Source organism: Mustela nivalis (assembly GCF_964662115.1).
Source record: "Mustela nivalis genome assembly, chromosome: 1".
NCBI lineage: Eukaryota > Metazoa > Chordata > Mammalia > Carnivora > Mustelidae > Mustela > Mustela nivalis.
In genome coordinates, this window is record NC_139020.1 from 165,465,823 (window position 1) to 165,493,272 (window position 27,450).

Genomic DNA, 27,450 nt, shown 5'->3' on the forward strand with positions numbered 1-27,450 from the left:
CCCTGGCTCCTCAGTGCCCAGACCAGGGAGATGTTCAGTAGCTGTTTGTCAAATGAATGACCGAGTGAGCAGTACAAGGAGAGCCTGAGTGCAGATTAAGGAAGCACTCCATTGGGCTGGAGGAATCCAGAATGGTTTTATGAGTAGGGGCATTTCACCTGAAAGGGGGAGAGACTCCCAAATTAAGGGAGAGAGGGCATTCTAGGCGGAGGGAATAGCTCTGGCAAACGCAGACGGGTGAGAATCTAGTGAATACCGTGGACTTACGAGAGAAATGGGAAGGAGGGGAGCCTGGAGCTAAATTGGGAAGAGTAGGCATGCCCCCACCCAAATCCATTCACCAGGCCAGGCTTTGAGGGATTTCAGCAGAGACATGTTTCATGATGATCCGTGTGCCCTGTGCCAGGCCCCTGGATGTGTCCTGAGCAGTCAGCGGTCCCTGCCTTCCAGAGCCCACAGCCTAGTGAAATGCCCAGTAAAAGGGGACGAGTAAGTAGACCCCTAGCATGTCAGAGTGTAAAGCCATTCTGAAGTACAACAAAGACGTCTGGTTATAGGGTCCACTGCCCAATAAGGGAGGTGGCTGAGGAGGCCCTCAGGGGTGTCCAGGTCCATCTGGAATCCCCCCCTACAGGCAGGTCACAGGCCTCTAAGGTACCTGACCCAGGAATCGTGGTGGCATGGTCACACCATTCCTCCAAACAAATGGCTGCCCCTCCCTGTCCCCAGATGCCAGGTGTGCCCCACCCCCCACTACATCTGTATCCACACCCTCGTCATCCCTCCCCATCTCCTGGAGCAGAAAGAACAAGGAAGAAAGACCATGGTTAGGTGCATTGCCAGCCATCCTACCCCCACCACCAGCATCTACTGTCCCCAGGCTTGATACCATTTGCCCCTGTCACAGCATCACCTAGCTTCATCCCCACTTTATAAGCCAACACTCAGGTGGATCCCCAGGGCAAAGCCCAACCGAGCCTTTCGGCCCCTAAGCCCTCTCTCCCAGGGGCAAAGAAACCTGCACCACACAGAGGAGAGGGTGGGAGCCAGAAAAATTAGCTGCCTGTTTTTTCTCCCTGAGTCAGCTTATTTCGGGGAGACCTAGAGGGTGGGGATTCCAAGCAGGCAGATTTCAGCTCCCTGAGACAGCCTTGAAAGCTTTAGTCTTTCTAGAACAGGGTTCCAGTCACCTCATTCCCAGCTCAGAACTTATCATGGCTCCCAGGCCTAGTACTGAGTCCCTGATTCCAGCACCTTCTGACTGCAGGTCCTTCTCCAGCTTCATGCTTCCTGGCTCCTGCCCCACATCCTCCTCAGCCTCACCCCCTCCAGATCACCTTCCATGTCCTTTCTATAGCACCCTTCCCAACTTCTCTGCCAGTGCCTCTCATGGGGCACTTCTCTGTGGCCCAGGCCACAGTGAAGCAGTCATCTGTGTAGCTCCAGCCTGGGCAGAGTGCCAGGCACCAGAGCCTCAGTTAGTGCTGACAGACCAGAAGAAACTCAAACATCCCCCTCTCCAGGAAGCTTTCCCGTATTTCTCCTCTCCCTCTACTTCCTTCTGAAGGAATGGCACCCTCCTCTGTGCTCCCAGAGCCCTTTGTACAGAGATCTTTACCAAAGACCCTGCCTCCTACAAGAGTATAGGCCAGACCCAGAGCACCTGCTCTCATCTGAAAGAAGAATGATTATGTGAAAGGATATGATAGACTTGTTCCCCTATGGAGTGGTCAGCCTTGGAAGGAGTGAGTACCCCAGGCTCAGAAGCCTGCAAGCAAAGGCTGGCTGGCCATTGTGGGATGCCTAGCCGGAGATCTGGGCAATGAGAAGAGAGTCAGAGTTATGACCTCAAGTCCCTTCCAACTCTAAGAGCCCAAGTATCTTTGAATAAAACATAGCCTGAATTATTCCTTTGAAGGCAGGAGCCAGATAAGGTGTATGTCCCCAAAAGAGCAGCGACTCTTTTCTTTCCTCTGGAACAGAAGACAGCAGGGGGCTGCAGTCTGGGTTACAGACACTGTGAGGACATTGATAAATTACGTAAGCAGGATGTTGGACATTCCACATCCCCACTCCCTCTGGGTCTGTAAAAAGAGGTCACGTTTGCCTGTGTGAGCCGCCACTGTGGCATGAAGCAGAGGCCTTGGTCACGTGGCCCCCAAGTCCCAAGTGGGCACCAGAAGCCTCTTCCCCGGGCCCCAGAAGTGCACCCAGAGGAGACCTGCGGCCAGCTTACCCTGCTCCAGCCCTCGTAACACAGAGACCCCTCACTACCTGTCACCACAGCTGGTCTCTGATACTATTCTGGGAGCCAGAGGGGCCTCCTGGCCTTACTTAGCCTGGAGCCGGCCTCTTCATGGTATTTGTTTCTTGCTCTGCTACAAGATGGCCATGCTCAGGAGTCTTGATTTTCTCTACAAGCAGCAGGGGGCAGCCCCTGAAGGAGAGTGACACCCAGGCTGAACTTTAGGCAGGTCGCTCACTGGTGGTCAGGTAGGGGAATGATGGAAGAGGGGCAAGGCCAGAGGCAGGGAGCCTGAGGAGGGCCTGGGCGCTGACCCCACGTTGGAATGGTGGTTCTCTGTGCTCACAGAACAGCAGGGTGTGGGAGGGGGCGGGAAGAGGCTAGAGATTTTCAAGATCAATCCTTGTTTTTAAAATTCCCAAGGGCAGGAAGGGGACCAGTGGGCAGGTGTTGTCCACAATCAGGTTATGAACCAATGTTCTAATTCTTTATTTGAGTTTGCTGGGCTGCCATGATGAAGTAGTAGCACAGATTAGGGGCCTCCAACAACAGAACTGGACTGCCTCACAGTTCTAGAGGCTGGAAGTCCAAGATCAGGGTGTTGGCAGAGTTGGTTTCTTCTGAGGGTCGTGAGGAAGAATCGGCTTCAGACATTTTCCTCTCCCCCAGTGCCCCCCCGCCAAGCTTACAGGGGTTTGTTGGGAATCTTCAGCATTTCTTGACTTGTGGCAGCAACACCTAATCTCTGCCTTCATCCTCATGTAGCATTCTCCCTGTATGTGTGTCTGGGTCCAAATACCCTTCTTCATAAAAACCCCAGTCACATTGGTCTAGGGCTACCTACCGACCTCATCTTGATTACCTTTATAAACACTCTATCTCCCAGTAAGGTCACATTCACCAGCACTAGGGGCTTAAGACTTAAATATATTTGGGGGGCCACAGAGGGGTTGGGCATGGCCATAGTTCAGCCTATAAGAGTCTTCAGACCCTCTCAGCAGTGGCTTGGCAGAGTAGGAATGGGAGTGAGCTCCCCAGACACTGTGATATGCAAGAGGAGTGGTAGTCAAACTCCACCTTTCCAAGCCTGAGATTCTAAGGTGCTTTGGTCTTCTTGTACAACTAGATTTTCTGCCCTTCATATGTCTTCTTCCACTCAAAGACATTTTGCAGCAAATAGCAAATATTACCTTATTATTTTATCATTGGTCACTGCCCATGGGTCAGAAACCCTTGTTCAGTTGGTCTGTGTTGTGTGTGAAGACCTGCAGCAGCTCCAGGCTGGTTTCTGCATCTTAATCACTGGGCAAATAAATCCACAGCTCTGCATAGGAGCCAGGGGGATGGGGGGTGCCGTGCAGGGCTTACTCTCTCCTGACTGGCTGTATCCACTCTGTATCATTCGTTACAGGCAGAGAGGGCAGGAGACAGTCCTTACTCTCTCATGGCAAGGTCCTATTTTACATGAAGTATAATCATTTGTATTTATTCAAAGTCAGTGTCACATTTTATAAATGAAATGCTCCCAAATGCAGTGCCCCCACGCCCCCAGCCAAAAAAAAAACCAAGCAAACAAAAAAAAACCTGAAAATGTGTGAACATATTTCTCACTGAGTTCACAGGAACTGTGCATGTGAATAAAGTAGGGACACATGTCTCTGTATAACAGAGTGTTCTAACCCCACCTGGGGTGTTACTGAGGACTTTCTCAAAGTCCTTGCCCCTAAGTCAGGATAGCCCGTGGTTTCATCTCAGAAGAGACCATCATAGTGTTAGGTGGTAGCTGCCTGGGACTCTACTGAGAATTCTGAGACCACATCGGGGTTTAATCAGCAGATTCTGTGATTGATTAACGATGCCTGCCATGGACACAGGATGGAAGGAGAGGGTCTATGTGCCATATGTGCTGTCAGCATCTCACAGTCATCAAGGCCCCTTCCACTAGAACTTCCCATGAACAGGGCTCACTCTGGAATCCATAACGGCAGTGATGGCCTGCCCCAAGGGTGCTCACCCCCACTGCTCCTGCCCCCCTCAACTGCTAGGTCCCAGAAGCCATCCGCAAGTGCCAGCGGGCAGGCATCACCGTCCGCATGGTCACTGGTGACAATATCAACACGGCCCGGGCCATCGCCATCAAGTGTGGCATCATCCATCCTGGGGAGGACTTTCTGTGCCTGGAGGGCAAGGAGTTCAACCGGAGAATCCGCAACGAGAAGGGAGAGGTACTTGCCCAGCACATCTGTCAGAGGGATGAACTGGGGGGTGGAGGGTGCTGCCTGGGAGGCATGGGGGCTGCATGACTGCACGGAGGTCAGCCAATGTACCACTCAGGGCCCCGTGACTTTGAGTGAGCCCCCTCCCTTCTCCAGACCTCAGTTTCTCTCTCTGAGCCTTTCCCCATCCCTCTCCAGATTGAACAGGAGCGAATTGACAAGATCTGGCCAAAGCTCCGGGTGCTGGCTCGCTCCTCCCCAACAGATAAGCATACCCTCGTCAAAGGTAAGACTTGGGGAGCAGTTCTGAGGCCAGGACCCCCTCCTCTCCTGGTGCCTGCAGCTTCTTTCCAGGACAGAGGGCTTTTGCATGGGGCTTCCCACACCTGGCAACACCCTTGTCTCCCCCTCACTGCAGTCCTGGGAGGCCCTCTAAGAGCCCTAGTGATCTGGAGAGGTTGTGAGTCTTCTCTCTGCTTTCCACTTCTAGGAAGCAATGGGACTGGGTCTGTCTATGTCCAAAACTCTTAGCCTAAGGGTCGGATAGGGCCCACAGACATGTTGTGGTTGGTTGGTATAGTACCTTTTTTATGTTGAATTTGGATGACTTCGAACGACTCTCCCCTCACATTCAAATCAGTCTTCCCTGCTCCTCATTGTCTGCTATCCAGGAGATTTCACTTCTTTATGTTCTCAGTCTGCCCCCCGAGCTTGTGAGTTTGAGAGACCCTTGCTCTGCCTGGTGTCTGAGGACCCCAACCAGCATCTGTAATGGGGACCTGCAGGAAGGGCTATCCTGGGAATAGCAGCCTGAGAGATGAGGCCAAAAGCTAGCATCCTTCTCCTTCCTTGTCTTCCTCCAGAGAGAAGGCGTACCACCTATTGAGCCCATGTAGGTGGCCAGGTGCTGGGCATTTTTAGAGTCATACAGCCCTGGCTTCAAGTCCTGGCTTGGCTTCTAAACTGTTCTATAGCCTTCGGCAAGTCTCTCCTCTTCTGGGACTCAATTTCTCCATCTTTAAAATGGCCACTGAAGGGCAGGTTTCTCGCTGAGGTCATCCCTGGGGCATCTTGATTCCTCTCCCAAAATGCTGCCCAGGACATTAGTGGAGGCAGATCCGGCTTGGTGACAGAAACACAGCACCCCAGAATCACAGATATCAGAGCAGGAGGCACCCCCAACCCACCTCCATTTCTTCTTCAATGACTCATTCATTCAATTACTCATTCTCTTGATACGTGTTTTTGAAGTACCTAAGTGCCAGGCCCTGCTCTTGGCAAACATGGTCCTTCCCTCTTGGAATTCATGGTCCAATTCCACCCAGCAGACATTAAATAGATTTCCTTGTACAGACCTAGAGGTTGTATTGGTAGAAGAGAAGGTTGGGGCCCTCTGTTGGCCTCTTATTCAGGCTAGGGATGGGTGTCACATCATAGGCCATCGAAGGTGGGTTGAGGGTCCAGGAGAAAGGGCCTGTGTTTCAGGTGGGGCAGAGAACTGCACTGTGAAAGACCCGAGGCAAAGATTTCCAGACACCTTCAAGAAGTAGAAAGAAGCTCACTTGGCCAGGCAGGAGGAAAACTCAGCGCCTTCCCTGCTCTGGAGAAGCACATAGGAAAGCTGAGGGAACCAGGGGGAACAAAGGCATCAAATGCCCAGTAGACAGAGACTGGAGGCTGAGTGTTGGCCAGGCACTCGGACTACTGCCAGCCAGGGGAGCAGCCCAGGATGATTCCTGGAGCGCATGGCCTTGGAGCTAGGCCTGAAGAGGGTGAAACTTGGACACATGCAAAGGGCTAGGGGAATGGTTGGTGGCTACAAAGGCTTCTCCATTCGGGGACCCTTTCCCTCATCCCACAGATGCTGCTTGCCAGGCACAGAATAGGGAGAGACACATACCGGAGCTACAGTGATCTGATTAGGGCAGGTGAGGGTCCTCAGGGAGTCACAAAGACTTCCCCAGGAGAAGTGGCATCCAAGCTGAGACTACAGTTGTGGGGCAGGCACAGCTAGCAGAGGGAAGAGCCCAGGCAGACAGGTGAGGGAGCCGGCGTTGCAGATAGTCATTCCTGTGACTGGAGCACAGATTGAGCGCGGCCAGAGACGAGAGAAAATCAGAGAATGGGTGAAGCCTGACCACCAGGGATTTTGAACTTTCTGATTAGAGCTAAGAACATGGATGTCACCCTGAGGCCAGTGTGGGTAGTGATAGAATGACTCTCAGCTGGGGTGGAAGGGACAGGTCAGTCATGGGGGCGGGGGTGGGGCAGGGGTCGAGAGAAATCCCAGCACTGCTGTGCAGAATGGACGGGCAGCCTGGGGTTGGTGGGGACCAGGGGGGATGCTGCTGGCACAGGGGGTCGGGACAGAGAAAAAATGAAATTGTTCCTGTGGGATCTTGGAGCGGAATCTGCAGACGTCAGTGACAGATGTGAGGTGTGGGGTAAGAGAGGCTCATGCCAAGAGTGACATTCAAATCTCTGTCCTGTCCATTAATGTATCTTCTCAAACTCCACATGTGCCCAATGATGACACACTTCACCCATTCTTTTCCACTGGCCCCAGCTCAGTGACCGGGCCACGTGCCATCTGTTTATTCTATTTGTTGAATATTTTCTTTTTATTTTTTTTTTCTTTTTTTAAAGATTTTATTTATTTGATAGAGAGAATGAGAGACAGAGAATGGGGTGGGAGTGGAGAGGAGCAGAGGGAGGGGAGAAGCAGGCTCGCCACTGAGCAGGGAGCCCTATGCGGGACTCGGTCCCAGGACCCCAGGGTCATGACCTGAGCTGAAGGCAGGTACTTAATCGACTGAGCCACCCAGGCTCTCCTGAATATTTTATTGAGAGTGAATGTTTGGAGAGAGGTCAAGGCAAGATGGTGGATCAAGGGCCATTGGCAAATGGTCTCCTCAGGAGTGCCTGAACCCCCAGGTAGAAGGTGCTGAAGGAGCAGATGTTGGGAGAAGGGAGGAGCTCCTGGAACCCAGGCAGAGGGAGATGCTTTTCCAGCTGGGGTGGCCACCCGTGTGGCCAAAGGCTGCAGAGAATGAAGAGGGTGCTGGAGAGACCGTCAGGGCCCAGACCACAGAGGACCACCAGCCAGCACAGGGCTCAGGTGCCCAACATCCCCAGCAGGTGCTGGCAGCTGTGGGCAAGCCTGGAGTTGGGAAGAGCCACAACTAGAGCGGGGAGGTAGGGCAGGGGCCAGAGAGGAGGCTGGGCCCGGCCTGGGGTCCTCCCAACAATCAGGGCCAGCCCCAGGCTGCCTCTGGCCCACAGAGTGTCCCAGGGCCCTGACACACTCCTGCCCTGCCCCACAGGCATCATCGATAGCACGCACACCGAGCAGCGGCAGGTGGTGGCCGTGACCGGGGACGGCACCAATGACGGGCCTGCGCTCAAGAAGGCTGATGTGGGCTTCGCCATGGTAGGGGCAGCTGGCAGCGGGCCCCGGGGTGGGGACTGGCAGGAGCTCCCAGGCAGGGGGTATGGGCAACACAGCCTCAAACTGGCTGTGCGGGAACCCCAGTTCACACTCAGCTCACCCACCATCTACCTCACAAGCCCAGTGCTCTCAAGGCTCAGCCCGGCCCCCAGGGTCTTCCTAGAAGGGTGGAAGAGGGCTCCCTGCCATGATGGCTGTGGGAGAGGACGGGCCAGGGAAAGGCTTCCTGAAGGCAGAGTTGGCCTCAGGGCGCTGGGGCTGGGAGGAGAATATGCACACACACCCCGTGTGGTCTGGTCGCGCTGGGCAGCTGGGAGTATGCATGTGCCTATAGGACTGGGGGTGTGCAGGGCATGAGAACAGCATTGCTTGAGCTGTGCACCACCACCCAGCTGCCGCACACAGGCTCCTGTCCCCACAGGGCATCGCAGGCACGGACGTGGCCAAGGAGGCCTCAGACATCATCCTAACAGATGACAACTTCAGCAGCATCGTCAAGGCAGTGATGTGGGGCCGCAATGTCTATGACAGCATCTCCAAATTCCTGCAGTTCCAGCTGACAGTCAACGTGGTGGCTGTGATCGTGGCCTTCACAGGTGCCTGCATCACGCAGGTGGGTCCTCCGGTGTGGGGCGGGCGCGGAGGTAGGCGGGCAGGATGGGGCATGCCAAAGCCTGGGGGACCCCCTACCAAGGACCAGGAGTTGCATCACAGACCTCAGGTACAAGCACCAGCCCAAGGAAATGAAGCTCAGCTAGGCGAGGGGCTGGCCCAAGGTCATCTGGCAAATAGGAGTCGTCAATCCTCACCCACATGGCTGCCTGACCCAGTCACAGACCTGGTCCTCTCTCCAGGAGGAAGAAGAGGTCATCCTCGAAGAAAGGCAGAGCCCCCAAAGGGAGGCAGGGGCCAGGGAGGGCCCATGAGGGGATCCGGCTACCAGCTGGGGGCAAGGGGCCAGCAGGGGGACTAAGCTTTCGGGGGCTTAGTTCCATCAGGAGTGTGGCAGGAGACGCCTGTTTCCCTGGGGCTCTGAGGCCAGGTTGGGGCTCTTTGTCACTGGGAGAAGTAGTTGTCTGTCAAGATCACCATCTGGGGCCCCATCCCAAGCTCAGGGGAAGCCAGCCAGCAGGCCTGAATGTCTTCAGCCTCACTGCTTCCTCGCCCAGCCCCATGAGGCAGAAACTATGATAATCCCCATTTTACAGAAGCAGAAACTGAGGCTCAGAGACTGGACGAACCAGGGACCTGCCATTGTTCCTGCAGCCTCCTGCTTTCCCCTCGGGGCTGACCAGCCTGGCCTGGGGAGGAAAGGGCCAGTATTCTAAGACCTCCTGGCAATCACATGGCTAGACAAGCTCCTATGCAGAGAGGAGCCCCAGAAGCCCAGAAGGCAGCACTTCCCCAGAGAGCTTTGTGGCCTTGGGAATGCTGCTCCCCTCTGCTGCATTCTGAGCCACTGGCACTGCATGTGGCAGCACCCCAGTACCATATTCTGAGAGTCAGAGCTGTGACATGGCTGGTGGGTTCCTCTGCTGAAAGGACCCACTCCTGGTCTGTGGATGACCGACTCCCTCTAGTGGTGGCTCAGGGAACACTCCCACAGCACAGCCGCTCCTGCAAGGCTCCTTGGGGGACCCCACTGATGCCAGATGGGGAAACAGGTTCAAAGAAGACTACCAGTTTGCCTAAGGCTTTAGATTGAGTTGGTGGCAGGGCCATGCAGGACTTGATGGGGAGATGGGGGGCCCTGACCCCAAGGCACATGTCAACAGAGAAGGCTGATGAGCAGGGAAAAGGTACAGGACACGGGGAAGGTGGCTGCTCTGGGGCACAGGTGGGAGAGGCGGCCTGGAGGAAGGGGCTCTGATGAATCCAGGAGGTGAGTGAGTGTATGGGGAGCAGGCAGAGTGGGCCTCGGGGGCTGCACTAAGAAATGATAGAGGGGTAAAGAACTGCTTAGTTTAGGCTACTAGGCTTACAGGGTCAGTGGGCTTCCTGAAGGAGGTGGATGAAGCTAACACTAGAGGGAGAGGCCTGGGCTGGAGAGAGGGTGACACTAGGGAGAGGTGGGCAATGCAAGACAGGGGGACAGGTGTGGAGAGGAAAGCAGGGCTAAGGAAGGGGCCGTGGGGGGCACAGAGTTAAAAGACTGGGGAAGAGGAGCCCTGAGGGAGAGGGAACACTCCCACAGCACAGCCGCTCCTGCAAGGCTCCTTGGGGGACCCCACTGATGCCAGATGGGGAATGTTCAAGGAGGAGGAGGGCCAGGAGAGTGGGGTCAGGGGCCAGGAGGAAACTATGGCCAAGAGAGGCAGGGAGGTCAGTGAGAGGAGGCTAGAAAATGCATCTCCTGACTGTGACAGGAAAGGTGCTGGTGACCTTGAAGAAGGGGATTCGGGGGACATGGACAGGCCAAAGTCGGTCTGCCAAGGACAAGATACCTGGGGGTACAAGGGGACAGTTGATCAGCTCCTCGAGGCAGTGTGCCCCACATGATATGATTGTGCACTGAGTGGTATGACCATATGATCCCAGTCTCAGCCAGAGAGAGACATGGAAGGACCCACACCAGAATGTGGATGGTGGTCGCCTGTAAGTCAAAAGATCACTGACAAGTTTTAGCTTCCTCTGTTACTCCCTACTCACCTGAAATTTCTACCATGGATGTATGTTATTTCTGGAATCATAGATACACACAATAATTGCTTAAGGTAAAGTGGGATGATGAGGTAAGAAGGAACTGGGCGGTAGTAACAAGGGGACAGGGGTCATAGGCACTGTTGGTGGGACAGCAGAGACCAGAGCCACAGAGAGTGGAGGGGAAAGCAGCAGTGGGAGGCTGAGAAGACAGGATGTGTGCTGGAGACGGGAGAGAGCTTGACCTTAGCCAGGAGAGATTTGTCCATGGGGGCTGAAGGGATGGACAGCACATGGTGGGGAAGTGGGTGAATTTACCAGAAGGCAAGTTGCTGCTGACCATCAGGCCTGGAAGACTCAATTTTCTCCTTGGGGGAGAATGGTGGGCAGGTCTAGGCTGTTCTTCAGGGAAGGGAAGGCCCAGCAAACCTGCGGGGTGCCTGTTCAGGAGCCCAGCGGACAGGCCAGCTGAAGGCAGACCCACTGGGCAGAGCCAGCTCAAGACACCAGCAAGAAGCTGCTGAGGCCCACACCCGGCCCTTGGTAGCAGCAGGTGTGGCCAGCCTCCCCCGTGACAGCCTCCCCCACCACTGCTGTTCCCAGGACTCCCCTCTGAAGGCCGTGCAAATGCTCTGGGTAAACCTCATCATGGACACGTTTGCCTCGCTGGCACTGGCCACGGAGCCACCTACCGAGACGCTGCTTCTGCGGAAGCCATATGGCCGCAACAAGCCCCTCATCTCACGGACCATGATGAAGAACATCCTGGGCCACGCCGTCTACCAGCTCACCCTCATCTTCACCCTGCTCTTTGTTGGTGAGTCCTCCACCAGCACACCTGGGATGCCCCAGCCTGGACCCGGCATTCTGGAGTCACACCCGCCCTCTTGTCTGCCAGTGAAGTCATGGGGCCCGGGGCCATGCAGTGAGTTGCTCAAGGTCACATAGCAAGTCTTACGCAGAACCGGGCCCTGTCTCAGATCTGGCCAACCCCAAAGCCAGGGCTCTTCCACCAATGACGGCTCCAGGCACGGAGTACACACTAGGCAAGATGGCACCCAGGTGCAGCTCTCTGCCCCTCACAACTGCCCTGGAGGGGCCTGAGGCTCTGGCCCCTTCCCTGACCCATTCCTGCACCTCTCTGGGCCCTGTGCAGGCACCCTCGCTGACCCCTCCTCAGGGAGGGAACAAACACCTGCAGAGCCTCCCATGATCCTCCCAGCATTTTCCTTTAGGCTGCTTGCTTCGTTTAGGTCTTCCCTGAACTCAGCCAGGCAGGCGCCTGTCCACATCATGCGTTACAGGGAGTGCCCGGAGGCACACAGGGGTGAGGGGGCCTGCCGCCGGCTAAAGACTGGGCCTGGATCCCTCAGGTGTTTCAGAGAGGACGCAGGCAAAGCCTACCCCTGGGTCACAGAGAGGCCCAGAGAGGGAAGGGGCTGGCTCACAGTCACACAGGGAGTTGGGGCCAGCCAGGAGTCCCCAGCCTGGGTAGGGCCCCTCCGCATGAAAAGCTGGGCTTTCAATGCCAATGGGCACTTGTCCTCAAGGTCTAAGGGTACAGATGTGGATTGGACATGGATCCTATTGCTTAAAAGGCAGTCCTCTTACATAAACTTGGAAGGTGATACATTGGCAGGACTATTGTCAAGGTTATCTTTAGAGTCTTCAAAGAAGCCATGTGAATGCAAAACTAGGAGAGAAGGTTGCCGGGTTGGGGAGGAGAGGGGGGCAAGTTCCTGGTTTATTTTCTGGCTTCCCCCTTGAGCACCTACTCTCAGCGGTCTTGAATTCAGCTAGACACCTCACACTCAGAAAACCCCAGAAGCTCTCCTGGCACCTGCTGAGACAGCTTTGCCAAGAGACATAGGATAGCCTCAGGCCTGTCATCAGTGCGTGTACACACAGCAACCCAGGGGCTACTCTCTACCCATCCTGTGATAACTCAAATACAAGAGATTGAGGCCACGGGACTGGAGCCAGCCTGGCCTAGAAGCCCCAGCCTCCACATAGCAACTGATATATCCTAGAAGAGCTCCAGAAGCTTCCAGGGGTTGCAGCAAGGGCCACAGTCAGTTACAAGAACCATCACTTACAGGGAAGCCCAAGGCCATGGCCTCCCACCAGGGATTCTGGTTCACAACCCATTCTCCCAGTCTTCCCAGTCCAGAAGAGTTTGCCAGCTGGAGGTCACTTTCATAAATAGAGTCACCTGGGGCGCCTGGGTGGCTCAGAGTGTTAAGGCCTCTGCCTTCGGCTCAGGTCATGATCTCAGGGTCCTGGGATCGAGCCCCGCGTCGGGCTCTCCACTCAGTAGGGAGCCTGCTTCCCTTCCTCTCTCTCTGCCTGCCTCTCTGCCTACTTGTGAACTCTGTCTGTCAAATAAATAAATAAAATCTTTTTAAAAATAAATAAATAAATAAATAAATAAATAGAGTCACCTGACAGGACAGGTTAAGGCATTCCACCTTTAACAGGTTTCCACAGAAAAGCAGAATAAAGTTCACCCAACCTCTCTCCCTAGAGAAAAAAGGGCTTCATCATCCCTCCACGCACACTCGGGACCACCCAACAGTGCAGCCCCCCACCCCGGTATCCAGAGCGCCGCCTCTGTCTTCGCCTGACCCACCAGGCTGTGCAGAGGAGGCCCCCACTCAGGGCCCAGAGTCTCCCCCAGCGAGGCCCTCAGCCCCGCTCCTGCCCTCTCGGCTTGGCAGGTGAGAAGATGTTCCAGATCGACAGCGGGAGGAATGCACCCCTGCACTCACCACCCTCGGAGCACTACACCATCATCTTCAACACCTTCGTCATGATGCAGCTCTTCAATGAGATCAACGCCCGCAAGATCCACGGCGAGCGGAATGTCTTCGATGGAATCTTCCGGAACCCTATTTTCTGCACCATTGTGCTGGGCACTTTTGCCATCCAGGTAGCCAGGCCCCCACCCAACCTGGGCCGGGGTGGGCAGTGAGCAGCCGGTGCCCCTTGGCTGTGCCCTGCGAGTTCAGACTCCTGAGTTGGCCCCTGACTCACTCTCTGTGTCTCTCCCCCTCTCTCTCTGTCCCTGTGTGCCCCTTTGACCTCCAGATAGTGATTGTGCAGTTTGGGGGGAAGCCGTTCAGCTGCTCTCCCCTGCAGCTGGACCAGTGGATGTGGTGCATATTCATCGGACTGGGAGAGCTTGTCTGGGGCCAGGTAAGCTCCAGGGGGGGGTTGTAGGAGCTGGACCAGGAATCCTCCAGTCCCAAGAATGGGTCCTGACTCTGCCATGGACTCGGTGTCTGACCCTAAACAAGGCCCTCCCCATCTCTGGGCATCTGAGTAATGGGGGTTGGCCCAGGTCCCCCATACTGGTCTTTAGGGTACCACCACTGTGATTTTTGCCTTATGTCTACATACCTCTGAACATATTATTTGTTTGATAGTTTCTTTCAATCAAACCAGTTTTTTTATTGAAATTTGTTTCAAAAGGTAGCTTTATATTAACATGATTAGAAAATCAGTATCATATATCATAAAGAGACGCTAACAAAATAAAATAATAACATAATGAGAGCATAAATATATAACATAATGATATAAAATAATAACATAATAAGCCTGCAAAGGCTCAGCGCCTGAAGCCAGCTTGTTGTTTAAGAGGATAATTAATAAGTGGTATGACACCAAGCAGATTCCTTAAGAGAGCTCCGAGGAAATGTAGGAGGAGTGAGCTCTGCCTTGGCTCTGAGTGACGCAGTGCTGGGTCTGACATCCTCTCCCACTTGGGGGAACCGTGGGCTAGATGCTCTGTGGGGGCCCTTCCAGCTGTGACACAGAACATTCTCCCACCAGTTCCCTTCCCTACTTTTGCCCAAATCCTAGGCATGCGCGCGCACACGCGCATGTACACACACACACACCCCTTGCCAGCACTCACTACTTGCAGGCTGACCAGCTTGTTAGAAGTACCTGGAGCCGGATCTGTGTCAAAGCGTCTCTATTCCCAAGATGCTCTATCTTCCATCTAGTGGAAGCCCCAAATGGCCTGAGACATTGTCCTTGTCTTCAAGCTGTTCCAGGCTCGAGTGGAAAGTTACAGTAGCAGAAATTAACTAGAAGAGAGGAAGAAATTTTAGTTTCATCCAAAAGGTCCTTCTTGAAACTTTGGAGCTTCTTCAGAAAGTTGATAAACTAGATTTGACTTAGAGAGCCCATTCCCTGGGCACCCTCAGAGCCAGGCCATCTTTATCCGCCTGGCACCCACACCTTCAGGGAGCTCTTAGCATCCGGAAGAGCAGACTCCTAATGCCTGAGGATGATGCCAGGGGGCAATGCTGAAACCTCCAGGGAACCCATGAGTCTGTATGCAGGCCAGCCCTCATCTGTCCCTATAGGATATGAAAGGAGCCTCTGATCTCTGCCACCTCAACCTCCCCATATGGCCTCGCTTTCACACCTCGCCCCCATGAATAAGCCCTTTGGAGGGCAATTAAGGATAAAAGCATATCCCCTACTCAAACTTCCTCCCATTTCTGGGAGGGCAACCATTCCCAGAGTCCCAGGACTGGCTGCCCCCATGGTATCCAGGCCCTGCACCTCTGTTGCCCACACTCAGCTATCACAGGACCCAATGATCAGCAGGAAGGAGCCCAGGGACCTGAGGGCCAGCTATGGGCCAGGTTCATGTGCAGCAACTTAGACACACCATCTTGCTTAATCCTCAAACTCTGAGAATCACCCCCAGCTTTACAGATGGGAAGACCAGAGCTCAGAGAAGTTAAATGACTTACCCAAGGTCACATGACCTAGAAGGTCTGGGGTATTCAAGGTCACACCTGACCAGCTCCTAAACGCCAAGATTTTCCGCTGTGCCCCCCAACCCTGGATGACTGAGTGAATTACAAAGCAAATCAATAAGAATTATAAAAGATGGAATTGAGAAACAGGTAGGATGAGTTAAGGCGCGAGCTGAGCATAACTAAGTGGGGAGGGGTGGCAGGTTAGGGAGGAGGCCACCTGAGGGACAGCCCCCATCACCCTGATGCTGGACCCCCTGCAGGTCATCGCTACCATCCCGACCAGCAGGCTCAAGTTCCTAAAGGAGGCGGGCAGGCTCACGCAGAAGGAGGAGATCCCGGAGGAGGAGCTCAATGAGGATGTGGAAGAGATAGACCACGCTGAGAGGGAGCTGCGGCGAGGCCAGATCCTGTGGTTCCGAGGCCTTAATCGGATCCAGACCCAGGTACAGGAGGCTCCTGGGGCTGGGTCACACCTAGCCAGGGCGGGCGGGGGATGGAGGTGGGCGTGCTCCGTGCCACCCCACAGGCCTGCAGAGACGGGGCTCCGGCTCTGCTCTCTCACCTCGCCAGCCTTCGGTACACCCTTGCTCCCCACATGCACGCTCCCGTGACTGCTAAAGAAGCTGCAGCCTCCTCAGGAAACTTCCATCTCACCCCCCAGACCAGCGTGGGCTCAGCCCGGGGGTAACACCTGCCATGGGTTTCCGGGGGAATGCCCCTCAGTGGGGAGGGGGCCTGAGCGCTGAGGTGAGTGTGGGGCTCTGGTCAGGGGTGTGGGGCAGCCACCAGGAGGGGCGGTGCAGGGCTGGACATGAGTCCGTGTGAGGCCAAGGCCAACCCGTCTCCCGGGCCCAGGCATCAGCCTGAGAGATCCGGGCATCTCTGCACATGTGGACATATTCCCCACCAGGGCCTTCAGACACTGCCCTCCAAGCCTCCACCACAGTGTCACAGCCACTCTGGGTTTTCCCCATGCCTACACAGACACGTACGTGCGTGGCAAGGGCACACATGCCAAGCACATGTGGGATGAGTTTCTTCCCAGCCCCCCCACACACAGGCCACACGCTGTCACATAGCCCTCTGCCCGGGCTGGAGTTCTAATCCAGGCTGTGTGTTCATAGCCCTGTGGGATGAGGGACACAGGGGACTAGGAAAGTAAGAGAGGGCGGGCCTCTTGCCCAGACCACACCTAGGCAACCAAGAGTAGATCACCTGGGCTGCTTCACACCCACAGGGCACTCCTGAACATTTCCTCATTGGCATTCACAGCGCCCCCCCCCCAGTTTTAGGGGTGACCGAGGTTCAGGAGACAGCCCTCTCGGAGAGCTGGGGTGGGGTGTGGGGCAGGTGTCCCACCCAGAGCCTCCCGACACAGCCAGGCTTTTCCTCCCGCAATGAAAACCCCAGCGCGCAGCCCTCGTGGCCAGCCCTCCCTGGCACTCTGGGGCCTACAGAGGGGCCTGGCGCTGAGCAGATGTCTTTCAGAGCCTTTGAGTGTGTCTGGTAGTCTTTGTTTGATTTAAGTCACGTTGTCGTTGTCACCGTGGCTGCGGCTGTGCTCGTGCCGTTGCGCCTGTCAGTCGTGTAGCTGTGTGTCCGTTCTTCTCGCAACTTGTCTCGTTCTCTCCTCCGTTGCAGATTGAAGTAGTCAATACTTTCAAGAGCGGGGCCTCCTTTCAGGGGGCCCTGCGGAGACAGTCCTCCGTCACCAGCCAGAGCCAGGACGTAGCCAATCTCTCTAGCCCTAGTCGCGTGTCGTTGTCCAATGCTCTTTCCTCTCCGACCAGCCTTCCTCCTGCTGCAGCTGGGCGTGAGTGTGAATCCTTACTGCCTCGGGCGCCACCGACGCCAGTGCTGGGCGGGCAGGGGCCGGGGCACCAAGGACATGGGGGGCAGTCAGTCATGGTGAAGCCCAGGGGGCTGAGGGGACACCATCATCGAGGAGGGTCCCCGTTGGTCAGGAGAGCATAGCCAGTCATGGGGTGGCCGTCTCTTGGTGGGCCAGGGTTGGCTGGGGTCAGGGTCAGGGGCTTAACCATTCAGTTAGGGGGTCGTGAAGGTCAAAAGTGGCCAAAAAGGTCTGGGTCAGTCAAGGATTGGCATCTGGTGGGGAGTTTACAGTGATCAAATGCTCTAGCCCACCAGAGGGTCACAGTGGCCAAGGGGGGGCAGTCAGCCAGGACAGCAAGGAGTATGCCAATTGGTCTAGTGCCATACTCAGACAGGAAAAGCCTGGCCTACACGGCCAAAGTCAGAGTTGGCCAGGAGATCAGAGTCTCACAGTTAGTTAGGCATAGGGTTACCGCGGGTCAAGACCATCAGGGATCCCAGTCCGTCACAGTGGGGTCCAGCCAGGTGAGGGGTGACTATTGATCAGAGGTCCTAGTCGGGGAGGAGTCCCAGGCCACCAAGGAGATCACAGCCTGAAGGCCCCAGTCACGGTAGTTCAGAACCCTGTGCCTTCTTCCCTTATACATTCAATGGCATTAGCTGCCCTACCCACTACTACCCTGCCCGATGAAGGTCTGACCCCTTCCTAGAGAGGACAGTGTTTCTTACCCATTCAGCTTGACCTCAGGCAGAAAACAGTGAACAGACTTCACTTCTTGGCTGGGTGTCAGCAATCCCTGAGGGATTTGGTCCAACCCATGGTTTCCTGCGGGTAGCGGGGACTCTGGCCCCCTCCATCTTCTCCCTCCCGCCAAGCTCACCTTCTCATGCCACCACTTCTGACCTGGATCTCTCATCTCTGGCCTATCTAGATCTTTCTGAACCCCTCCATAGCTCTGGCCCCAGAGGGAATAAGAAGTCTCTATTTACCGCCTACCTTCCTTACCTTGTCTCCAGTCAGCCCCTCCCAAACAGTGGGGGAGCCCCTAGTCCAGGTCTTCTCAGATTGCCACAATATATATGCCCCAGCCCTCAAGCTTTTGATGAGGAACGGGCTCTGGGTTTCATCTCTCCATACCCCTATTCAAACACAGTACACCCACTGCACACACCCCTCCCACTGAGCAGGAGAGGACCTGCATGCCAGGTGGGAACTGGGCCACCTGAGCCCTCTGACGGGAAACATGAGCCACAGAGAGCCTGTTGCTGATCTATGCTCATGTCCCGTGATTGTTCAGGGGGTGTAGCCCTGCCAGGTAGGCAGGGTAACAGGGACATGGCAGAAAAGGGAAGAAATGCCCTTCTGGGTTCATTCATAGCACAAACACCCAGGGATGGGGAGACCAGGCAACCCAAGGTGAAATGGAGATCTGTTTGAGCAGACAGGGTCCAAGTCACGTTTCCGTGACAGTCACTAGGAAGCACTGCCAGGTTTTCTCAGGGCAGGAAACACTTTGGTCCCATCCTGCCCCTACCTGCTGCAGCAGAGAGGCTCCCTGAGCTAACCTCCTCCTGCATCCACTTAGCCCTGGCTTTGCTCAGCACCACCAACTGTCTTGAAGTCCAAAGACCAAGTGTTCCAGTCTGGAGGTGCCTGGCTGGCTCGGCTGGTAGAGCACATAACACGATACCGGTTTAAGTATAGAGATCACTTTAAAAAGGGGGCGGGGGGTTCCAGTCTGGAGAGCCTCTGGGGAAAGAAACCGTTTCTTTGGGTTCCTGCCATCCCTCCTGGTGACTCCCACATCCCTCTAGCTGGATCTGACCTCTTTGAGGCACGGTGCTTCACACTGGCCACAGCTAGAGCCTGTCTGGCATTTCTGGGCACGCAGGCAGACTTTGGAAGTCTTCCCGTGGCTTAGCCCCATACCTTAGTTCTCACAGTCCAGAGAAGGAGCTCGGTCACCTCAAACCTGGGCAACATCATTCTCACCTTTTCTTCTGTCTTTTACAAAACCATTCAGTAAGGCCAGTCAAGTGACACCCAGTTCTCAACACTCCTTCTTCAGAGACTACATCCATATCTGCTCACCCTCCACCCTCCATTCTCTCTGAGGCCCCAAAGGGGCTGGCCAGGCATGACCTCCTCATCCAGCTGCCACGCTTGAGTATCTTGTATTCCTACCCTCTACTGGAGAATCTAGACTGTAATTTGGGGTGTATTGTGGGAGCCTGACCATCCCCGTAGCCAAGAGTACTGGTTCCAAAGGGGAATCCCCCCAAATAGCTTCAACACACACATTTTGATCAAGACGGTCACAGTGTGAACTCTCAATAAAAACTCCCAGTTCCTCCCTCACCTGAATATTTGCTATAACAACAGCATCTCCTCTGTTCTCCAAGGATTCTGAAGGCCCTCTAGTTACCAGGCAGGGTCTCTTCAGGAGTCAAAGGCTTTTTTTCCCACAAGGAGGTGTGACACCAGTAGTCGGGAGTCAGAGAAGGGGTTCTGGATTGGGTGGGCTGGAGAGGTGGGCTACCTCCCACCTCCTCTGAGCAGGCAGAGGCTTCTCCCTAGGGATTCTCCAGCAGAGGAGGGTGGCCCTGTGCATGCTGAACCCAAATGCCTGGGATCTTATACCCTAGAAGGAGTTAGACCACCGTCCCCTGGGTTGCCAAGAGTTGACCACTAAGGCCTGTGGTGGGACACTGTCTGCTTGGGGCGGACTTCTGACCCATGACCTTGGGGTGAGGAGCCCCCAACCATCCCTCCCCTGGTACCACTGTGAGGTGGAGGGCCCCAGGTGGACAGGTGCATGCGGTGATGTGACAGGCAGGTCAGACTTGCATCCAGAATGTTTGGGAGGAAACTCTGCTCCACACTCTTGCTTTCTTCTTCTGACTGACGCAAAAGTGAGTTTGTTTTTTACCCCCAAAACTTAAAGGCACACGCCTGAGGCTTTATACTTGAGCCCCACTCAACATTTTCCAAAGTAGTTCCCCCATCCTTCACTTCGCGTATGCCTCACCAGGGAAACAGGAAGGAGGCTCTGCCAATACTCCCATTTCACTGAGAAAGGCCCTGAGGCTCAGAGGACTGGACGGACTTGGCCACGATCACACAAGTGAGTGGCAAGGGGTCTGACTCCGAGGTGCCTCATTTTCCCTACCATCCCACACCACTATCCAGACAAGCCTATAGCCTTGGAGCTTCCAGGGGTTGAATTTCCATTCCAGAACCAGTGCCCATGCCTACAGCCTCACAAAATGGAAAGGGGTCCATCCTCTGGGCTCTAGAAGGCCAAGAAAGCTGTTTCTCTGCTGGAGTCTCTGCCAGCCTGGCTGGGACTGGGGAGAAGGGCACCTTCAGGCTCTGTAACCCGAAGCCAAGCCCCCTGCCACTCCTGCTTATATCCCTCAAGCAACTAACGCCTCCTAAACCACTTTTGTATTTAGCAAGTTCATAGCAGGCTGTGTTGGTCAGCGAAGGTCCTCCTCCTTTGAACCAACCCGGCCAAGCAAGCACAAGAGACTCCTAACTCAGAACCGGCCACTTCCTGGCCACTACCACCCAGGGGGCATCTCCGGCTGCCATGCCCCCTTTCCCCTCCTGATTCCAAGGACTGCTAGGGCAAGGAGTGCGCATCTCTTAAGGGGAGAGATGAAGAAGGAGAGAAAAGAAAGCTGTGCCTCTCGTTAGCGTTTTGGTAACAAACTTAGTGCAATCTTGGGTTGGCGAGAAAATGGCTTGCTTCTGGGGTGGGGCCTAGACCTCTCCACTGTCTGAATATTCCATGTGTTTGTTTCCCTAGAGGGCTAGAGAACCCTGGAGACAGAGTTCAGCAAGAGAGAGTGAAATTAAAAGAGGTTGTGAGTCTTTAACCTTGAGCCTGAAATGAATGTGAATCAATCCCAGACTCTTGGCTTCCCTGAAGCCGGGTAAACATTCGAGTATGTCGAACCGTCCCAGCCTGTCCCAGCCCAGGGCCGACGCGTTCCCTCAGAGCCCTCCAAGAGGGGCGTGGGTCTCCTGCTCCCTTTGTGCTGATGAAACCACAAAGTCGGAACTCCCACAGGCCGGGTCCTTTCCCCTCTCTCATCCCCCCATACCCAAGTGCAGCTTCTGCCCCAAAATCTCACTTTAGGGTAGGCAGGGATGGGAGGCGGAAGAGCTTTTTTTTCTTCCCGTATTTTTTTCATTTCAGCCGCGGAGAGAACCGAAGTGGACACTTGAGATGACCGTGGCGGGGTGTCCCGAAAAGTCTTGTCCCCACAGTCTTGTCCAGAGTAGTTCATTCTTTCTGTTGTCTCCATGCCAGGGGGAGGGCAAGGGGCCTGCATCTCATTGTGTGTCGTCCCCTCTGCATTTTCAGTCACATGATAGGGTCCCACCACCATCCCTCCTCCTCCTCCCACCTTATTGCAATTCAGCCTCAGAACACACTGGACACTAGGCTGGACAGTTACAGTGGCGATGCTTCCCATTTGACAGATAAGAAAGATGAGGCCCAGGACACCTTTTTTGTTGGTTTCACTTAATCAAGGGTGTAATGGCCTGCTCTTCAGGAGATAAGAATATTTAATCATCTCTACAGAGCCACGAACAGGGAATCCAGGGAGAACGAGACCTCCGAGCAGTCAAATGGCTATCACGGTAGTCTGCTGGCTCTCACTTGGCGCCTGATGCCTCTTATTTAAAGCATTATTCCAACAAGCAGGGTCCCCTGGAGTCCCCATGCCACAGCACATAAGAGGGAAAAGGGACAGAGGTGCTTTTGAGCAAACAAGGAAAAGTCAGAACGAGTAATGATGGCTGACAAAGAGAGAAATATATATATATCTCAAAACTCTGGGGTCTTCCAGAAGACCAAAAGGATTACTGACCAACTTAAAGTTAAATTCTTCTCTGTGTACACTAAATCAAAAGGCACTCCTGTGCTGCAGAAACACTTCCCATGGAAAGAGTACAATAAACCCCATGCCAGGACACTTAAAACCACCAGCCACAGCCATCTAGAAAATTCACTTCCATGGACAGGGCTTTCCCCACTGCGCCCCACCAACAAGACACCCCTGGGTTTAGCTGAGAGGTCCACAGATCCTGGTACCACAAGGGCATCCCCACAAGAACCCTACTGGTTCTCTGCCCCGCCCATCCCAACCACCCCACCCCTGCCTCAGGCCTGTGGTGTGGAGGTTCCCACTGCTCTACAGGGAGGGCCGTGAGCACACCCTCCAATCCATGGCCAACTTGGCTGAGGCTCTGCTCCTTGGAGGCACTGATGCTGCCTCGTATCCCCCCCGCCACCGCCTCCTCTCTGAGTTGGGGCTAGGAAGAGAGGAGGAAATAACTTTGTCCCAAATCCCATCTGCCTCTTGATGACCGGCATGGCTTCCCCCTCCCAGGAGTCTGGAGAAAGGGACCCGTCTCTCCAACATGAGGGTCCTGTTCCTCTGCACTCCATGAGGCAGGGCAGAGGACAACCAGTGAGGCAGTGTGTCTTGCCCGTGGTTAAAGCATCAAAAGTGGCAGAGCCAGGACTCAGACTCAGGTCTCCCTGACTATGAGTCCAGTGCTCTTTCCGCTAGTCTGGAAGACCTGATGTCCAACCTCCTTTTGCTCTTCAGAAAACCATGGGTTCCAACTAAGACACAGAAAATGAAAGAATATACTTTTTTGTGCCTCGGGTCCACAGACTTTAGAATCCCACCCAGGGCTGGGTTTGGCCATCTGATTCTGGCCTCCTTTGGGGGGGTTTGTGTTTTCAAAGCACAAACAAAGAAATAAAATGCTTCAGGAAATAAGAGACCCCCAAAGTCAACTCCAATGACTGGCCAGGGCTTTGAGTCTATACTCGAGTGTTTACCTCCCAAATGCATGAAGGAAAGAAACGTTGGGTACAAAGACCTCCGTTCACATTGTCCAGGCTTCCAAGTGTAGCTGTGTGTCTGTCTGTGTGTGCCGTGTGGTTCCCGACCCCTCACCGTGGCATGCTCCCGCCCCTGAATGTCATCAGTCTGCCGGCTCCTCCGTGCTTTCTGGCTGCCTCTGCTCTGCACCCCAGAAAGCCCTGAGTTGGCTTTGGTTTGCTTTGCTGCCTTTGGTTTGATGTTCCTGTTCTCTGGCCCTCGTGTGTCTTCTCCCATCCGAGCTCATCCCACTGTCTCTCCTTTCCGTTCCTCTTCTGTTCGTGACATGTTATCTGTTCCATGTTGTATGGTTTCTTAACTGCGTGTGGTTTTCTTAAGATTAATGTTCTAAAACGAGCTTCTCCTCCTTCCTCCTTTATTCCCACCTGGTCCCGCTCCCCTTCTGCATGGTTGAACTTCTGCTTTAAAGTTAACAAGGCTCAGTCTCTCACTAGGTCTGGGTGCCCGCCGGAGTGGACTATGCTTCCTCTAACCACTGTTTCCCACTATCTCTGTGATGGGGCTTGATTCCTCCTGTCCTAATATTGGAGTTCTGACCAAAACCAAAGCAGTTTTTAAAACCTCATGGATGCATATAACCTGAGCCCCCTCTCCCATTCTTCCCCCTCCTGCCCGTGCTCATAACACCCAGCGACTGTGGATTCCAGCCGCCTGCTGTGCCCTAACCTCTCCCCATAACCCCTCCTCCGAGCCCCCCCCCCCAGCTTGGCTGCTGCCCCTCACTCCAGGACAGTGCTTCTCACCCCTGTGCTTCCCTTGCAGATTCGCGTCGTGAAGGCGTTCCGTAGCTCTCTCTATGAAGGTCTAGAAAAGCCTGAGTCTCGAACCTCCATCCATAATTTCATGGCTCACCCCGAATTCCGGATCGAAGATTCACAACCCCATATCCCCCTCATTGATGACACCGACCTGGAAGAAGATGCCGCGCTCAAGCAGAACTCGAGCCCGCCGTCATCGCTCAACAAGAACAACAGCGCCATCGACAGCGGGATCAACCTGACGACCGACACAAGCAAATCAGCTACCTCTTCAAGTCCAGGGAGCCCCATCCACAGCCTGGAGACGTCGCTTTAGCTGAGGACCCCGCTGCCACCCACCCCCCTCCCCGGGCCCATCCATCCAGGCACCCAGCTCACCCAAACAGCAACGAGCAACAACAGGAAACCAAATACTGGCGAGAAAACCAACATTTCCACCCAACAGACCCTTTTTCTGGCTGCGATGCTGTTTGAACTCTTTTTCACTTTGAGGCAAGGGGTGGGATCTGCTCGGGGAGGGGGGCTTATGGAAGTGAGCGATTTTCCGAGAACCAGCCCTTCCCGGCTCCCACCCAAACACGGACCAGCCATGCACCCGCCAGGCCACCATGTCCCCTGCATGAATGTACTGGACACTTCCAGTCCTCCCCTTGTTTGGTTTTGGGGGGGTCGGGGAGGGTTATTTGTTTGTTTTCTTAGGCGGGAACTGCAAACAGACTCTTTTCTGAGACTATTTATCCAATCCACTGGTCTGTGAGTTTTTGAAATGCTTGTGCAGCATGGTCTCAGTTGTATAGGTTAATTTAACAACTTTTTGAAACTGCAAAGCTTAACTCGCCTAGTAAATTTGCACCAACGGAACCGAAGAACTTCATAGACATTCACGAGGTTATATCCATTTCTTTGTATCTATATCAACGTATACTTTTCCAAGACTGTATACGTCCATATAGATATGTGTGTATATATATATGTGTGTGTATATATATATATATACACATACGCGCGCACACACACACACACACACAGATATATAAAGTTTTTTTGCCGGCATGTTGCCTTGTTTCCGCTTAAATTGCTCTATTTTAACTTATTTATGTCCTAAAACAAGAATGTAATTTGTTTACAATCCTGTAGATAACGTCCTTGGCTATTTGTATGGTTTAAGAACACTGGCGGCTGAGATGCTATAGAAAACAGCTCAGCCCAACAGACACTTCCCTGGATTGCAACCTCGATGTTTTACAATAGCCATGCTCTGATTTTTGCCTGCTGTTTCCGTTCAATCATGTCACTACCACGGGAGGCTCAGGCAGAAGCCAAACGCGACAGAAGAGGAGTCTCCATCTGGAAGGGGGTTAACACCGTGCTCCGTGCTCCGTAGACACAGGGAGAGGAGGAGAGAAGGCTTCCTAGGTTCGCAGCACTAATGGCGGGCCCGGCCCGAGGATGACAGGGTCCACCCAGCTCTGGTGGAAGACTTTTCTCTCGATGAAACTCACTTGAGTTTACTAAGAGCATTTCAAAAGGAGGTTCTCTTTGGCACTGTCTGGACAAGTTTGAGGTAGTGTTGCAATATTATAAATGCTACTGTGTTGATTTTTTTTTAAGTAATTTAGAGGTTTATTTACTTATAAATTGCAGCATATGAGCTGTTGGCATACTGGATGAGGATCATGATGGCTTGCTGCTTTTATTTTTATTTTTGAAGAAGAATAGCCTTTTTCTCTGCACTATTTAGATCCGAACGAACCTTATGATGTGTATATTGAGATGTATTCAGTGTGATTTTTAAACCAAATTGTCTTCCTGTAGTCGCAATATATACTGTAGCCTTTTGACAGCAAGTCTTGCTTTCCCAGACAGAAAGCCATTCTGAAATCCTACAGTATCACAGGTGAGGAAAGGTGGTTATTTTTCCCCCAAGACAATAACAGCACTAGTAATCCCACTTAATGAAAGCTTATTTAATTGTACGTCAGCCTCTTAACTGCTAAGCACTTTGTGGGTATCAGCTTTTTTCATAAAAGAACTTTTGTATTTAATACAAAGTTTGCTTTGAGACTTTTCAGCATACGATCTTTTTCCATAAACTTGTACAGTGCAAAAGACATTTTGAATACCATGATCGATGACGTCCCATGCTTCGAGGAAAACCAAACACTTTCCACCTCGCTTGCGAAATTCATTCCTCATACTGACCCCTTCCCACGGTTGCTCTGTGTCAGCTCGGCCCTTCCCTTCTCCAGGCCCAGAGAATTCTTCCACAAACAAGATGAGAGCCACTCGGGAAAAGAGCCATAGTCAGCTGGGAGGGCCTACGGCTAGGTGGCTGTTGAAGGAACCTGAGGCTTTGGGATCCCAAGTCAGCCCATCCCACCTGGCAAAACCATCCCGGAAGGAGGACTTTCTGTGTGTGAGAGCATCACCTGAACGTCGTGAGGGAATCTCTCTGAATGTACCCAGCAGAGAAAACAGCATCCCCAAGGGGGTGACCAGCCCTCAGATGTGCTTATTGGATTCCAATACAAACACCGCCAAAAGCCAGCCTGCTGTTCTCCTGCCGAGAAAGTGAAGACCTCCACATGTGACAAAACCTGGAGCAGCTTTGGAACATGGTGTTTTTTTGTAGTTTCCTTTCTCAAGGTTTTCCATCACCCCACCTTCTTCTTGGTTCCAATCCTGTGTCCATGACCTCATTCCCCGATAGCAGGAAAGCCGCACTTGCCCCCCATGCTCCCTGTTCGTTTGGAGCAGGGACACTGGGAAGACAGGAGGGCTTTCTCTGAGCGAAGCCTAGCTTGGGGAACAGGGAGCCGTGGAAGTGACCGAGGACACCCGACATCAGTGTTGGTCTTTTCTTGTCAGGGATGATGGATGCACACACATACACACACGCACACACACAGAGGAAATGATTGGTTTGTCAAAACTCACTGTAGTACATAAAGCTTGCACTCTGCGTCCTATATCTAGCAGCATGGGGTACGTTTGGCAGTTCACCCCATTAGGGGGTCAATAATTTATGACCATTCATCTGTTTTTATGAATTTTTTTATCTAGACAATAATTGTAAATAAAGAACTCACCGTCTCTGTTCATTTAATACTATGCAATGGTTATGCTTTCAATTGCTGACTCTTCTTACTCCCGCAGTGTGGTTCTGAAATGTCTGTGGTTAAAAAAAAAAAAAAAAAAGGCAAAAAACTAACATCAAACAGAACACAGTAAATATATACTCTGTAATGTACAATTTTTTTTCCAGTTTGGGACTGCACCATCCACTTAGCTGCTTCTCTGTCCTCTGGACAAGGGCTCCAGGAGAAGATAGCCAATTTCTTCTTAGGTCTAAGCTCAGCAAGTTTGTCTCCCCTCAACAGATGAGAGAAGAGCAGGGAGCCCATTTAGTGACCCCTGGGGCTGGAGAACCACCCACCTTTGGAGGTGGGCAGGGAGGAAATGTTTCCTCCCTGCGACTCGGGCCAGAGCTTTGCCTAACTCTGAAGCAGCCTCCACTGCTCCCACCAACCCCTCACCATGGCCCCTTGCCCCTTATCCCCACCAGAACACAGAGTAGACGAGAGAGAGGGTGTCCCAC

General features: G+C 53.6%; 1 protein-coding gene across 11 annotated transcripts in view; it reads left to right on the forward strand.

Moving 5' to 3' along the window:
• The window catches only part of ATP2B2 (ATPase plasma membrane Ca2+ transporting 2), a 365,301-nt gene extending 338,217 nt beyond the window's left edge, over positions 1-27,084 (forward strand). For 8 of the 11 annotated variants that reach the window (XM_082682460.1, XM_082682467.1, XM_082682468.1 and 5 more), the window contains 9 exons: positions 4,291-4,470; positions 4,660-4,747; positions 7,785-7,891; positions 8,331-8,522; positions 11,153-11,366; positions 13,267-13,478; positions 13,637-13,744; positions 15,591-15,773; positions 23,857-27,084. In XM_082682460.1, the coding sequence (XP_082538586.1) occupies positions 4,291-4,470; positions 4,660-4,747; positions 7,785-7,891; positions 8,331-8,522; positions 11,153-11,366; positions 13,267-13,478; positions 13,637-13,744; positions 15,591-15,773; positions 23,857-24,168 (1,596 nt within the window). In that variant the 3' untranslated portion in view covers positions 24,169-27,084. Of the gene's footprint in view, positions 1-4,290; positions 4,471-4,659; positions 4,748-7,784; positions 7,892-8,330; positions 8,523-11,152; positions 11,367-13,266; positions 13,479-13,636; positions 13,745-15,590; positions 15,774-16,971; positions 17,148-20,975; positions 21,031-23,856 lie in introns of all 11 variants that reach the window. The other 3 variants (XM_082682462.1, XM_082682469.1, XM_082682461.1) reach the window with 3 other exon arrangements.
• Positions 27,085-27,450: the final 366 nt, after the last annotated feature.